This window comes from Bombus bifarius, unplaced genomic scaffold (assembly GCF_011952205.1).
Source record: "Bombus bifarius isolate JDL3187 unplaced genomic scaffold, Bbif_JDL3187 scf7180000008008, whole genome shotgun sequence".
In the NCBI taxonomy this organism is placed as follows: Eukaryota; Metazoa; Arthropoda; class Insecta; order Hymenoptera; family Apidae; genus Bombus; species Bombus bifarius.
The window spans coordinates 313884-328423 of record NW_022884386.1 but is presented as its reverse complement, the minus strand read 5'-3'; the positions used below and the strand labels follow the sequence as shown (position 1 = coordinate 328423).

Sequence of the window (14540 nt, the reverse complement as noted above, 5' to 3'; positions counted from 1 at the left end):
AATGACACTTTGTCATATTTCACTACATATTATACTACATATTACACTATGTCAACTAATATTTTATACATATTTCTGTATATTATGTGCATTGTTCGCATTGTTGTATCATCAAACATGCCATAAACGCATAAAAATCCGCAGTGTGATCGCAACATTCTAATTTTTAATTCCTACTTTAAAGATGTGTATTAACACGAGAACTACCGAGTTAAAACGACTAATATCAGATTTTTCTTTCTCCTGCAATCTCAAAATCAATATATACCGGCAATTACCTTAAATATATATACCGTCCAACTGAATAGAAGCCGTTACAACCCCGAGGAGTAACGAGGTATTAACAATCATAATCTCGGCTTCTTGACAATCGGTTTTCATTCTCGGCCGCTGCTTTAACGAGCTACGAATCGAAGGCCAAAGTAAACGGCTTTAATTCGATGCGGAAACAATGGCGGTCGAACCGCCGCTTAATCCAGCGCCGTGCCTCGTCTACGGCGATCGCTGATCAATTATTATTGACTCTGCCGGAAATTATACGCGCGGATCTCTCGTCGTGATTGTTTGCCCTGTATTAAGTGCTGCGAACGCTCGATCGCGAGTACCACGGCATTTGATTTTGCCGGAAGCTGCAGGGACCCGATGATCGTCGACACAGTGTGGAGTCGCTTCATTAGTCGTCCTCCTAACGGGCAGAGTGGCTTTTAGTTGGCCGCTGATGCCACGCGGAGATTAAATTACTCAACAACCCCTGGTGCCCTCGATTGATCCTCGATGTATCTCGTCTACGCATGGACGCGGATTAAACGGCGCGTGCTGTGTCCTACTCGTATGGATAATCGTGGTCGTCCGTTTTTATGCTGTCACGTGTAGCTGGCGTACGTGGATCGTGAATGAAATCAATAATTGGTTTTACGATGTGGAGTTTATTTAGGATGAAATTTGTTTTTTCAAGGCGTGATCAGTGATTAGCTGAATAAAAGTTTCCAGGCCTTTTTGGGCTAGTTTGTTCGAATTGTTTCTTACTTCGTTAGTCGACGACTTTTGACTGTATTCTAAACTTGGTTAAAGTTGTTAGGATGTTGATAGCAAATATTTTGAGTACACTGATAGTACAATCTGTCGATCGTTTCTATATTCTACATAGGAAAATGTTGAGTTCTATCAATTTGTCCTCCGAATCCCGATGAATCTATGCTTTCAATCTTTTCAGACATTACATATTTTCAAACACAATGGCCAGAAAATCAATTCTGCTTGGTCGCCAACTACTGAAACAATTCAACGTCTGCATATTATTAAACCAACGAAGAAGAAATTCAACAAGTTTCATCGGTGCGTTTTGTTTAGCTTTAAACCACAAACCAGCTCTTCTCCGTTGGTTAAAGGTTTTTTCCCACTGGTTTTCCATGGAACAGCTTGTCCCCGTATCCGTGGACGAACGATAAGCCCTGCACCGGTGGTTGATCGCATTATTACCGGGCACAAAATATTCCAGCCGGTTCTTGCTCGCGTCCCTCTCACTAAAGTCGCTTTAAATGCATCGTGAAAGTCGGACCGCGGCTGAACAATGGAAAACGTGCCTCCGGCTACGGAGAAGAACGGGTAACGGATGAAACACGAGCGTTATTTTGCATGAATTTTTACGAGATTAACCGACATAAAACACGCGACAGTCTCATAGGCACGCACGTTCATCGCTTCCCGGTAGCCAAGCATAAATCCTGTCTAGCCGGCGTTAGAAATTAAGCTTGATTGAAAAAAAAAAAGAAAAAAAAGAAAGAAGAGAAGAAACCTACGCTACGTCGTCGCCGAGCTAAGGTCGATGGTTTTTGCGATAGGAGCCCGAAGAAGTTTGGCCGGAATACGTGTTCATCGCCGGCTAGAATGAAATTGCTCGTGTTAAAGCCCGTTTTTGTACAATTTAAGGGAAATTATTGCGGAATTTACGGTAACAGAAGGAAATTCGAGTAATTTCCTAGAGAGAGAATTTTGTTTGAGCTTCTGCTTATTTTGCGACTAATGCGTTTTAGAGGATATCCTTCGCAGAGGTAAATTTTAATCAAGAGTCTATTTACGTCGCGATTTAAGCGTTAGCAATTGAAAAAGACGGCAGTTGAATTGAAAGATCGCGATCTTCTTTTTCTCTTTAGAGTTACTTTCGGTGCGAGATAGCTTCATTTTTATACGCTAGGAAAACATAATCGTTGAATTTATCGCAACTCACGAAGCGCCGGTAAACGCCAGTGTATATCGTCGAAGTTTTAGCGCACCTGTTCTCAGCGTAATTATTGTTTTTCCGGGGGAAAAGGATCTCTTCAACGCGATACGGTATCCAGTCGAACGTTTCGAGGGCTTGAAAAATTTACACGAAATTTCAATCCACTTTACTTCTTTGAAATAATAAGCGTTTCCCCTCTGATGCTGTTTTGTAGAATAATTTTTAAGTAGCGTAGATAAATTTTGAATTTATCCGTTCATTTGTGTCGAGAGATAAATTGGACACGAAGTTCATGAGCCGAAGCGAAATAAAATGAATGTCCGTGTCAAGTACGCTTTATGACACTTCACATTTATAACCTTTGATTTCCGTGAGATTTCTAGAGCCTACCTCGCGAAAAACATCGCGTCTAGACTGTATGAATGATTCACTTGAACGCCTTGACAATATCATCATTCTTATCGTGTTCTTTAATTCACACCGTAACGAAAGATTATCCTGCTTGTACACTCGACTTTATTTTTTCATATCAACTGAAATTTATTTCTATTTTACGGTCGATCAGCGCTTCATTTTTTACAAAATTAAATATATAGCAAAGAAATAATAAAGTATAAAATTTGTTTGCATTAGATCATGCAAATAATCTAATTTTTATAAAAAAACCAGTTTAAGCTTGAAATTTCTAAAACTATAACAAACCAATCATTTCCATAAATTAGCCACTCTCATAGATCTTGTGAAGAACACTCGGAATTTCTATTTCAAATATCGTTTGTTTCGAATTTAATTTTGTTTCCTTTTTTCCTCATATTCTTTTAAAAATCCTATACTAAGAGCTGGGTATTACCAGTTGTCATAAAAGAACGTTCTAGAGTTATTATAGTATAAAGTTAATTATATTATTTCATGTGCTGAAAAAGGTATCGTGACAGAGGATGAAATAAAAATTTCATCATGAAATTTCATTTCTTCGTCACGTTAAAGGGCTGATATATTTCCAAGTTAAGATACCTGTGACACTGAATTCAGGTTCTCAAAATCTTGCTTCACGGCCCCTGTGATTTTCAATTTGTCGTACAATATTGTTCGTCACTAGCGTCAAAAATTACACAATTTCAACTATGTATAGATTAATTATATAAACTGTATAAGTAAAAATCGATCCGTCTAGAAAATGATCAGGCATCTTTCTTTTCCAGAAAACGGCCATTTATTGATTTTTTTGTCTTAAAGTGTCTAGATTGATTATAGAAGTTGTATAATTGTACAACTACAAATCGATTCGCCTAGAAAATAATCAGAAAATATTCTTCTTCTTCTTCTTCTTCTAGAAAGCAGTTATGCATCGGTTTTTTGTTGTAAAGTGTCTAGACTATTTGTATAAACTGTATAACTATACAGGTAAAAATCGAGCCGTCTAGAAGATGATAAGGCATCCTGTTCCTCTAAAAAACAGCCTCCATTGGTTTTTTGATGTAAGGTATCGTCGTGAGGAAGCCCACGGACATTTCGTGTTCGTCTGTTTCTCGCTGCTTACATAATGCATGCGCCGCATCTGTGCACTCCGCGGCATTCCCTTTTGCACTTACTTCTGCTGCCACCGATCTCCCAAGAGAAAGTTTGCGATACTTTGTTTGCCATGTTGGCCCTCGTATGTCGTGCTCTTTCCACGGCTGGCTGACCGGGCTGGTCTCGTGAGACTTTGCCACCTACGCTCTCGTGAATTGTCCTCGAGATATCGTGTCCCCTTTCTTCATCTTTTTTGGGTTAATTACGATCATTCTATCGGGGATTTCTGGCTATTCTCGAGCGTCGGAGAGGGAAGCTTATGGAGGTTGGATTTGCGGATCTTCTGGGACTACGGTTGATCTTTACGTGGAGCCTCGGTATATTCACGTTCGAAAAGTAATTTGGTGATTAGCGCGAGCAAGTTAATGGAACTGTGGTCTTGCGGAGGCTGATATTCTAGAATTGTGGAGTTTGTGGTTTTATCGATATGGATAGCGCCTGCATCCGATTCGGAAAAAATGAATCGGAGTCGTTCGTACGGTTTCCTTCCGGACTTAAATATTGACTGAACTCTATAGATTCAGAATCGAGATTTAATAAAAACGTAAACTTACAGAAGCCATCGGAAGTATTCGGACAAAAGGAAAATTACATTTCTATTTTAAAGCTTGAATTATGGACTGACGAAACCTATTCCTGATATTTTTCGAGAATCCTGGAATATCTGGTTCGTAGTTCTACGATATGGATCGAGTTTTAATTTGATTCGGAGGAAGGAAACCTTCCGAATTGAACTCTAAACTTAATTTTGTAAGTAGAGAATTAAACATTCGACGAAGAATCGTAAATGCACTATTATCTGTCGCGAATATTCTGTTAAATTGAAACTTGTGTTTTTGTCTTAAAATTTATATTATAGATTAATAAGATATTTGTCATAAAAATTATAATTTTCATTCTTTAATGATTACATTCTAGTTAAGACTTCCTAATGATCATCGTGTGTCTTTTTTTCTATCGCCAAGGACTAGGAATGCTAGCAGTGCATTAGGGTACGTAACTTCACAAACCAGACACACTATTAACCGCGTTGTTTACGTTTGCACAGGAATTCCAGTCGCTTCGTACCTCACAATTAGATCCTTCTAGTCCAGCTTTTGGACCGACATGGCTCGCCCGTAGAAGAACGATTCTACGGATTGCGGAGGGTGAGCATCGATCGCGGTTGAAAGGATTTGGAATGTAACCTATTCAGATCGTGCTTCTCCCTCCTTCTCTGCTGCCTTCTCCCTGTCGCTGATCAATATGTGCAGGGGAAAGTCTTTCTCATGCTGGGTTTCCCGTCACGTTTTTCAGCCGGAGATACGTCCATTCTAGGCTGCGTGATTCTTTATCGAGCTACTTTGACATTTATCTGATTAAAATCGAACGATCTGCTTCCTTTGAGGGTGAGACCCTTTCCGGACGTCGCGTTTTAATACATCAAATACTAATTTCATTTTGATATCTCATTTCCACGTTTCCCTCTTTCCCTGGAATAAATACGTTGAATATTTATATTTCTCCTCTTGTTATAGATAGAGGAAACTTTGATTTGAATTTTTTTGCTTAATTGCCTTGTCTTCGAACGGATATTTGTATATCTGATGCATTTCGGATCGATTGTGAATTTCATGCGTTATTGGATATATTTTACACATAATTCTTTCTTTCTTTCTTTCTTTCTTTTTTTGAAGTATCGTTTATTATCATGTGTATGTTTACTTTCATGTTAGTATAGGAGCTTTTACACTTGTGATATTAAATATAATATAATACAATATTCGGAGCTTTGAGACGCTACTGTCAAATGTGTTTATCATCCGTTTATCATTTTGAGTCCAATGACGAAAACGTAGACGAATGCTGTGATTCCAGTGGATATCTCGCTGTAATTATTCTTTGATTGGGAAGTTTCTGAAAAAACTTAGTGGAGTTGGGATGTTTCCCTAACTTTGTACAGTAAGCACGGTGCCTGATGGTCTCCGAGTAAACTGAATCTAGACAGAGTGCAGATTTCATGTCACGAGTTCTAACTCTCCCAGGCAGCATTATATAATAACATAATACAAATTTATAATCACAATTCTATTTCAACAATTTATTCGAAACATCATCGAATATTTAATTTTCCATCATACAAGTCACGCTAATTATCAAGACAGCCGTTACCTAATTGTTATTTGTTGAGTTTGTAATCGCGTTTAAATATTTTTATCTTCGATTCTTCTCGAATCACTCGTGAATTTTTCGAATCTATTCTGAAACTTATAATTCTATTTCAGAATTTATTACTTATTTCTATATTCGATTCTCTCCGAATCGATAATGAATCTCATTGACGTTGCGCCTGTTCTCTATTTTAGAAATTTATTAGCCATATTACCACACAAGTTATTCTAATTATAATGCCGACCATTGTTGCCATTGTCAATTGTTATTTATACGGTAATTTATATGTTTATGTTATATGTTATTTCGAAACGATCGTAAACGTTATTATCGTTCGGTCTATTTCGAAATCTGCTGTATCAGAAACCTTATACCTATATCGTTGAGCATTGAATTTGCAACTACCAAACATACTACGTTAATTACTCTAACGATGACTGGTTAATTTATATAGTCAGTTCGTTTCGAATTGATTGTGAATTTTACAGACGCTTAGTATATTTTAAATCCCACAATTCTATCTCAGAAACTTATTACACGTTGAATACTCAATTTTCCAGTACTCAAGTTATATTAATTAGTACTAGGGCCACTGATATAATAAATAAAATAATTTTGTATTACTCCGATAACGGAGCAGCTTCCTTTGCAATACGCTGGATCATACAAATTTCCCCAGCTCGGTTACGCGCTGTACGTCTCGTTCTGTCCGATCACACACGTACCCATTCTACTGAGCATGCACCGTACACACGTATCACTGACAAGGCCACGAGTTACGCGCGCGCGTTACACGACAGTTAGAGACATCGCACGCCAGAATTTCACCGATCCGTTTCAAAATTCCGTTTCCGTGGAATGGCTTTACACGTAAAAATTACGATCATCGGATACCATATCAACGAAGGTTAGACGTGCTAAAGGCTACCAGAGAAAAAAAGAATCTGCAATAAAGGGCGAATAAAAGGATCGTATAAATCGCGTTCATGGTCGATATTCAAATTCCACGATGGCAAAAGACAAGAAAGGAATTCGTCTCTCACGGTACCAGTCTCTTTTTCTTCGATGATGTTCACGTTATTACGTGTAAGAACCAGGTCGACCGACATTAAAATGTTTTTACGAGCTCGTAGAAACCGTGTTCCACGAACAACACCATTCGATATGGATCGAGGAATTTTGTGACATTTCTGTATAACTTGCGAACCATTTTCTAGCTATGTATATATTATATATCGTAATTTGTATTAGTTTGATAGCTTTTCTTTTGATTTAAAACGTTTGTTTAATAAAGTTGCATTTATGTAACCTTTATGTAACGCTATTTCACTGCTTGATCCTTAATAGGTTCTTACTACTCGAGAATTAGAAAATCTGAAGACAAGGAGTTAGACAAGTAACGAAACAGTTCTCTGAAGATGGTGTCACAAAATATTACGACTTACTAATATCACGAATACCGTCCAAGTATTCTGACGATTTTTCCAAAATATATACTTGTACTAAATATCTCGTAGCTTTTATTATACATTTCTCTGTCAAACTTTACCAATATAATCGTAGTCATGTCCCATTACAGTACTAATAAAATTTCAAAATGTTTCCTATAACATTTCGTATAACGTGTAATCGTAATGACCTTCTGCAAGTGTTCAAATGCATACTTCTGTGAGCCATCATGCGTGGTCCGCGTGTCTACATGCATCTTGTCGATTCGAATCGCGACGAATCCAGCGGAGATAGTAGTCGACCTCTTCCTTCTCTTTCTCTCTCTTTCTCTCTCTGTAATATCTTCCCTCTATTGGAAGCCGTGTACTCGACGTAAATGCAAACATGCGTACACGGCGGCGTGCATCACGTGGCGGCGCAGTCATCTTTCATCCTCGACTTCCGACGAGATGAGCGGCTCGGTGTCTCGTTCTCCCGACCGGATGCGCCAATGACGAATAGGTCTGGGCTGATTCCTGATTACGTACCACCCATCCCTATTTCCTCGTGTTCCGTCTCCGCGTGTATATACCAGGAATCGACAACTCGCCGATCAAGTCGCGCGGTTTTAAATCGAAAAACGCCCTATTATCGTTGTCGTTGCTTGGTTTGCGTGGCCTGCTCTGCGTCATATTGATTAGATCGAATAGAGGCAAAGGAAACGCTAGGAAACCCACTAGTCCCGGCTTTTCTATTCATCGAACGCCGTCAGAGACTTCGTTGAATACGTTCAATTGCGTTCATCGGGAATGTTGAATGGAATCGTGCATGCTAAAGTGAATGCCGGGTTTTGATGTTTCTGAGCATTGATTGCGTTAATGTAGGTTACTGGCAATAGTTTATACCCTGGACAGATGATTCGGAGATTAACCCAGCCAGGGATCAACATAGGTTTCGCTGTAGGATAGGAACATTCGATATTTCTCTACAGTTTGTCTTTTTACAAAGTTTTAGGAAATTTAATCGGGAATTTTCGTAGCATTGATAGTTGACAGGTTGATAGAGCGTTGACATAGATCGACGCGTTCGCTGATTAGCAAACTTCACTGAGTGAGTACCGATGACAGAATGAATTTTTGCGATACAGGTATATACGATATCGACTTGGATGCAAAGGATGAATTAAAATAAAGCATAATAAAATATATAAGAGAAAATAAAATGTATGAGATGTTTCACGATATAGATTTATACCGAAATCATTTTTTAGGTAATAAAAATTCGACTAGCAGCGAACGTGTTAAATTGCTAACATTTAACTCTCAACTTAATATAAGCCTAGATATGAGAATTATTTAATTCGGGAGTATTTAATTTTAGTATGCGTTCTACATCTTACACGATTAATTAAAATGAATACTATGAAATTAAGTAACTTAATTCAAACCTATAGCTCAGATTCTGTAGATCTTCTACGAGTCAAAAATACTATTAATAACTTCGATTCATGGAAGCTGTTTTGATTGTAAGTATAGATCTGCGACATTTTCGCGCGACGGACGGGACAAATTTTCCAAGCTGATGATTCACAATACCGTTCCATGGCGAGAATGTCAACTGAACGTCGCTGATCAACGGACGAGTTCTCGGCATTAATTTCGGAAGTTCAACGAGCTGTGTATCAATTCGCCAACGGATGGTACGGGCGGTTTGCATTTCACGTTCTGAATCGAATGGAATGCCAAGGACTTCTTAGTACAGTATCCGAGTAATAAGCCGCGCACTGTAGACGACGTTGGTATTTCTCGTCTAATAACTGGAGAATCCACTTACGTATCTTGTTGCACGAATTCCGGTGGAAGCTCATGGCTAGGGCTGCAGATTTTCCTGAGGGATTTCGCGGTGTCAAGCGTCCCTCCTTCGGGAAGGCCGTCGAATATTTCGATCGACGATTGGCAATCCGGAGCACTACAACATTCATAAGAAAACATATTACTTGCTAGAAGTCAAGGCTACGATGTTTCTTCCCTTTAGCTACAGTTTCAAAACCGTGTTATTTAATTTAATTACGAAACCAAAAATTAATAAAGGCAAATTAATTTCAAGTAGGTCGATTTTAGTTCGTTTAAATATAAAGAGAATGTAATCTATTTTCGGCAGAAATGAAATGAGCGTAGGTAAAGAAATTATTATGTCCAAGTGATTGAAAATCTAAGCGATATGTTAACTTGCAAAAGTAGAAAGTTTTCTATTTGGATTCGTTTTCTTTTCTTATGGAAAGAAAGTTATTTAATAGCGAGTACGATAATTAGTTCGGATAATTAAGGTCCTATTGTGCTTTGGACATAATAAGCAAATATTTATAATCAAAAACGTTAAAAAATATGGAATGTATTTCTGTGTGAAAATGAATTTCATTTGCTACATAGAAAAGCTACATAGAGAAGCTTTATAAGTTAAAGGAGCGTTGATGGATTTTTTAAAAGGCTTTTCAGTAATATTTCCACGGGCGAGTGAACCTAAATTAATCTCTGTTTATTCGATAAAAAATTTTTTAACAACTTAATTACGTTTATGAATTTATGCTTTGGTTATCCGCTCATTGTAAATAGTAACGGCAATAAAGAAGTGCTATATGAATATATCCAATGTAAAATAGAAAGGAGAAAACGGTATTGGATTCAATATGTATCGATTCTAATAAATAATGCAGTTTGGACAAATCGATGTTGGAAGGTTGTTAAAAATTTCTGTGTCACGTATCTACATTTCGATGAGCGAATATTTGGGCGACGAACGGAAAAGGTCAACCGATAAAATTCAAATGAAATATAGACCAGCGGATTTATCACCCACGGATACAAATTATAAAAGCCAGAAAAAGTCGAAATTAATTCGGTGTACACTTGGAGTTTTGATTTGAATGTTGTCTGTCCGCTTTGGATTTATAAATATTTTTCTGAAATTACACCAACAACACATGAATTGTCAATGAACCAGATAGCGTTTAACGAAAAAATAACAATCAGGAACCCATGTAGATTTTTTACAAATAGAAACATTTTTTTTCGAATAAACTTTCAATTTCTGTATCTGCTTTCATGTTATCTGTTGGTAATCACTGGCTTTGAATTTACTATTTGGAGCATATCGAGGCCAGACCTGATTGCGTGTACACCGTGTATTGTCAACTATTGTTATATCATACCTGAGGAAAGTTTAAGCTCGATATCGACTTTGCTATCTAACAAATCACAAGTCACATCTAATACACACGAATAGGTACACGAATATAGTAAATAACCTAGGAATTCCATGACTCGTAATATCCAACAAACGGACAGTTGTTATCAAAAGTTTTTGATAGGATTCTAGCACAGGATAGGATTTTGATAGCATATTACTATATTGTCGAGATAATGATTAATTAAAGCCTACAGCATAAATATAATATACATGATAATATACATACAAATAGATGGCAAACGGTGATTTCGTAAATCTATATTTTTATGAACGCAGCTAAAGGACTGATTTCGATCCAAATAAAGAGTTGGTTTGTCCACTGTAACGAATTTTATACATTGCTTTTACTTATAATTTTAAATTTCTCACAATTTTCGCTATAAACCATCCCCTGTAAGTTTCTTAAATTAATCCAAATTTCCTCAAAATAAATAAATCATACATTATCATAATATAGACAAAAGATATAATATAACATTGTCATAATATAAACATAATATAGATAAAAGGAATCAAAGAAATACGGCGAAGAAAGAAAAAATTTTTAACGATTGCTTGATCCTTTCCACCACTACGAACTATCCTCAAAAGAACGTCCTTTTACCTAGCACGGATTTACAATATTCCATTGAAAATTTATGCCACCTTCGTCTGAAGCTTGCAGCCTCTCGCCCTGCTCGCATTTCTCTCGATGCGCGACGGTATGCGTGTCTTCGCTTAGTTTATTCCCGGTTATATATCTGCCGTCTGAGGAGCCACGGGGTTACGTTCGTTCCTTGGCTACGGTTTTAGAGGAGAGAGGGGGCCTTGAAGACGCGAAGGCAAGGGCGGAAGGCTTTCAGCCCACCCAGCGCATGTTCCATCTCTTACGGGAACATATCTACAAAGCCACGAATGCATGGTCCGCGCGCGTTGCAACCATTGTGCATGATAATTGAAAATCCCAGGGATACGAGCCAGCCGCATTCCCATGTGATTTACTACTACTTCGTATCTATTACTTCCGAGAGAACTGGTGGAGGGAACCGGGAAAGTTGAATAGGTTTCTGTGCGTTGGCAGCGCTTCGATGAGTTATGCTGATTGATACCTGCGAACGGAAAACGAGATTCTTCGGGTTTCAGGGACAGAGTTTCTAGGAGGATCGTGAAAACGTGTTCGATGGAATTCGTTTGAAAGCTGCAGTTGCATTTGGATATCATTTGAGAGTATAACGCGATGAAATCCATGGTAGGTTAATTTTTATATATTTTCTTAATTGTAAACGTATGACAGATTAATCGTGATCATTCGCCGAGTTATGGTAACACCGATTATCAGATACAGTCGAATTAATTAGTTGCAATTTAGATTGGTTTAACTGTTATTTACTGCGCACATCGCATTAATGATAAGCAAGCAGTAAGTGAATAATTACTAATCAGCAAAGAATTCGACTGACAACTGACTTTGCGTTTTAAGAATATCAGAAACAGCTAGTGAAAAAATATATTATATTGTATTTATTCACTACATTAGTCGGAGGGATAGAATTTTGTTATTATGAATATTAATTATTATTACGAAGAATGGTTAGAGCTTTGTAAGAGTCTTAGATTAGGTACGAGCTGTACTTACATTTGAAATTTATAAACAGTTCTAATTTAATTCAACTGAAACTGCTCCCAAAAGATTTGTCGGGAAAAAGAACAATTTCTCAGAACGTGTCAGTATTACTTTTTATTTGTACCTCCTTGATTTCCAGATTTCAAACTATTCACTCTCGTTCATTTTGGCCATTTATGCAACATCATCGAAGCGGTATCGATTATTAACTCGAACGTTACTTGATACGTTGTATCTCGCTGAACAAGCTTCTTCGTTCGAGGAGCGTATAATTAAATGAAAGTGTCGATCGAAACGATCAATCGATCGAAAACCACGGGCTGCTAACGCGAGCCGAATTTCCGGAGGGCTCTCGACGATTGTTCCGTGAAAAAGGTAAACAAATGCAATGCAATTCCAAACACGCCATGGTAGCACACAGCTCTCTACGTGACTGCATTTCGTAGCCGAATTTTCTACCACCGCCTTTACTTTCGAACGCAATCGTCTTAATACCGTGTCCAAGATTCTGGAAATCGTGTCGAGGGATCGTGTTCTCGCCTCTTTGAAGCGGAAACACGCTCGGATGAAACTGGGAGGAAACGAAAACGAAATAAGAACCGAGTACGGTGAATCTTGGAATGGTTGTTTGATCAGTGTTGATTTTTTCATAATATGAGTTTTTCAAAATATACAGTTTGTTTGAAAAGTAATATGATCTTTCTAATACACTAATTCAAATATTCTAATTTCTATAGGTAATTTAAAAGTGCGGAATTGTATAGAAAATATGACAAGCAGAATATACTTTAGATTCCTCTCTTTTGGTTACGCGCATAAAAGTGTGAATTCACATAAACATTTGTAACGTAATGATCTTACACCTGTAAAAATCGTTCATTATATTCAAACTATACTCCACCAACATTGAGCGTGAATAATTTCAATCTTTTATTTCTCTCTTTTTGGCTCGTTTCTCTCTTTTTTAAGTTTGTACGAAGTTTACATGAAAATGAAAATCCTATTGTGATCGATCGGTTGGTAGCGAACAAGTAGTGGCTTAAGCGAACGTTGATTAAATTTCATGTAAATGGGCAGCGATAATAATTGATAATAATAATATAAATATGTTTGGGACATGTTATTAATTAGACACTGACAAATCTGTATCGGCTGAATAAAATCCTAGTCCCTTCGAGCTGCCTCAATAATATTGTTTGTATTAATACGAAAATTAATTGTAACGCATAGGCATTCCTTTGATAAATTTAATCATTTCATTTGTAGATTTAACGGAAATCGTTTATCTGTCAGCGGAATGATCGGATAAAGAGTTGCAATTATGCAACAAATTATTCATTCTTCTTTCATACCATACAGTTGGAAGCAATAAAAAAAAAAAAAAAATGTAGCTACACGTCCTATTTATTAATAATTCAACGTATCGGTGGATTTCAACAAAATCAATATTTCCATCAACGAAATAATTAAAAAAATACTTCAACGTGTCAAACAATTCTGTGAAATAATCTGATCACGTATTTTATATAAATTGTTTTAAATACATAAATCACCACTCGCAGGCATTTCACATAAATACAAGGCCACATAAAAAGTTAAAAGCCACGAGGTCTCCACGTTACCTGAGATTAAAACTGGATAACGAGACGTGTCCAGTGTCATAAGCACGCCCATGAAGCACGAGTCTGCACGTGGTGGACTTCAGTTTGCCTCTGGTATCGTGGTGGCCAGCTCTGACTTTCTCACCATTCACCTCCAGATTGCAGCTGTTTGATACTGAGCCCTGATCTTTTCGATGATCCTGAAGGTCTCGATTGTTATAGCGCGTATTATATCCTGCACCGCTAAACGACTTGCTCATATCCACTGGAATTAAAATCGAATTAACGTTACACGCGGAATCATAGACAGGAACATCGATGAAATATGCAGATATTCGGAGAGTCGTTAAAATCGCCGTTCAAATAGGTACGACCTAATTTCAATAGGTTATAATCTGATCAAATAAAATCGGGTATTGGAATTAATTATCTCTGGGTAGGAATAGCTACCGATTTTTTAGAACGATTCAGAATTCCTGCGGAACGGAGGATCTAATGAACGAACCGCTTCGTCGGCGCCATTTTTTACCCCGACGCTTGTTAAATCAGTTTTAATCGTTCGTTGGATCGTCATCGTTTTGGTTAATAGCTGCACGTTTCTTTTCCTATACCAAATTATGTGATAATAAATGACATGGTATGATCATGGAAGATACGAGATATTTATTTTAATACGTTCGAATTTTTATTTAGATTAGATTACGAGATATGTTGTTTG

General features: G+C 37.4%; 1 protein-coding gene across 5 annotated transcripts in view; it reads right to left on the bottom strand.

Annotated features, from left to right (window-relative positions):
* Positions 1 to 14540, bottom strand: part of LOC117206565 — a 271415-nt gene that overhangs the window by 24241 nt on the left and 232634 nt on the right. For all 5 annotated transcript variants that reach the window (XM_033446038.1, XM_033446040.1, XM_033446039.1 and 2 more), the window contains exons 10-11: positions 13844 to 14087; positions 9206 to 9340 (exon numbers count right to left, since the gene is read on the bottom strand). In XM_033446038.1, coding sequence (XP_033301929.1) covers positions 9206 to 9340; positions 13844 to 14087 — 379 coding nt within the window. The remainder of the gene's footprint in view (positions 1 to 9205; positions 9341 to 13843; positions 14088 to 14540) is intronic.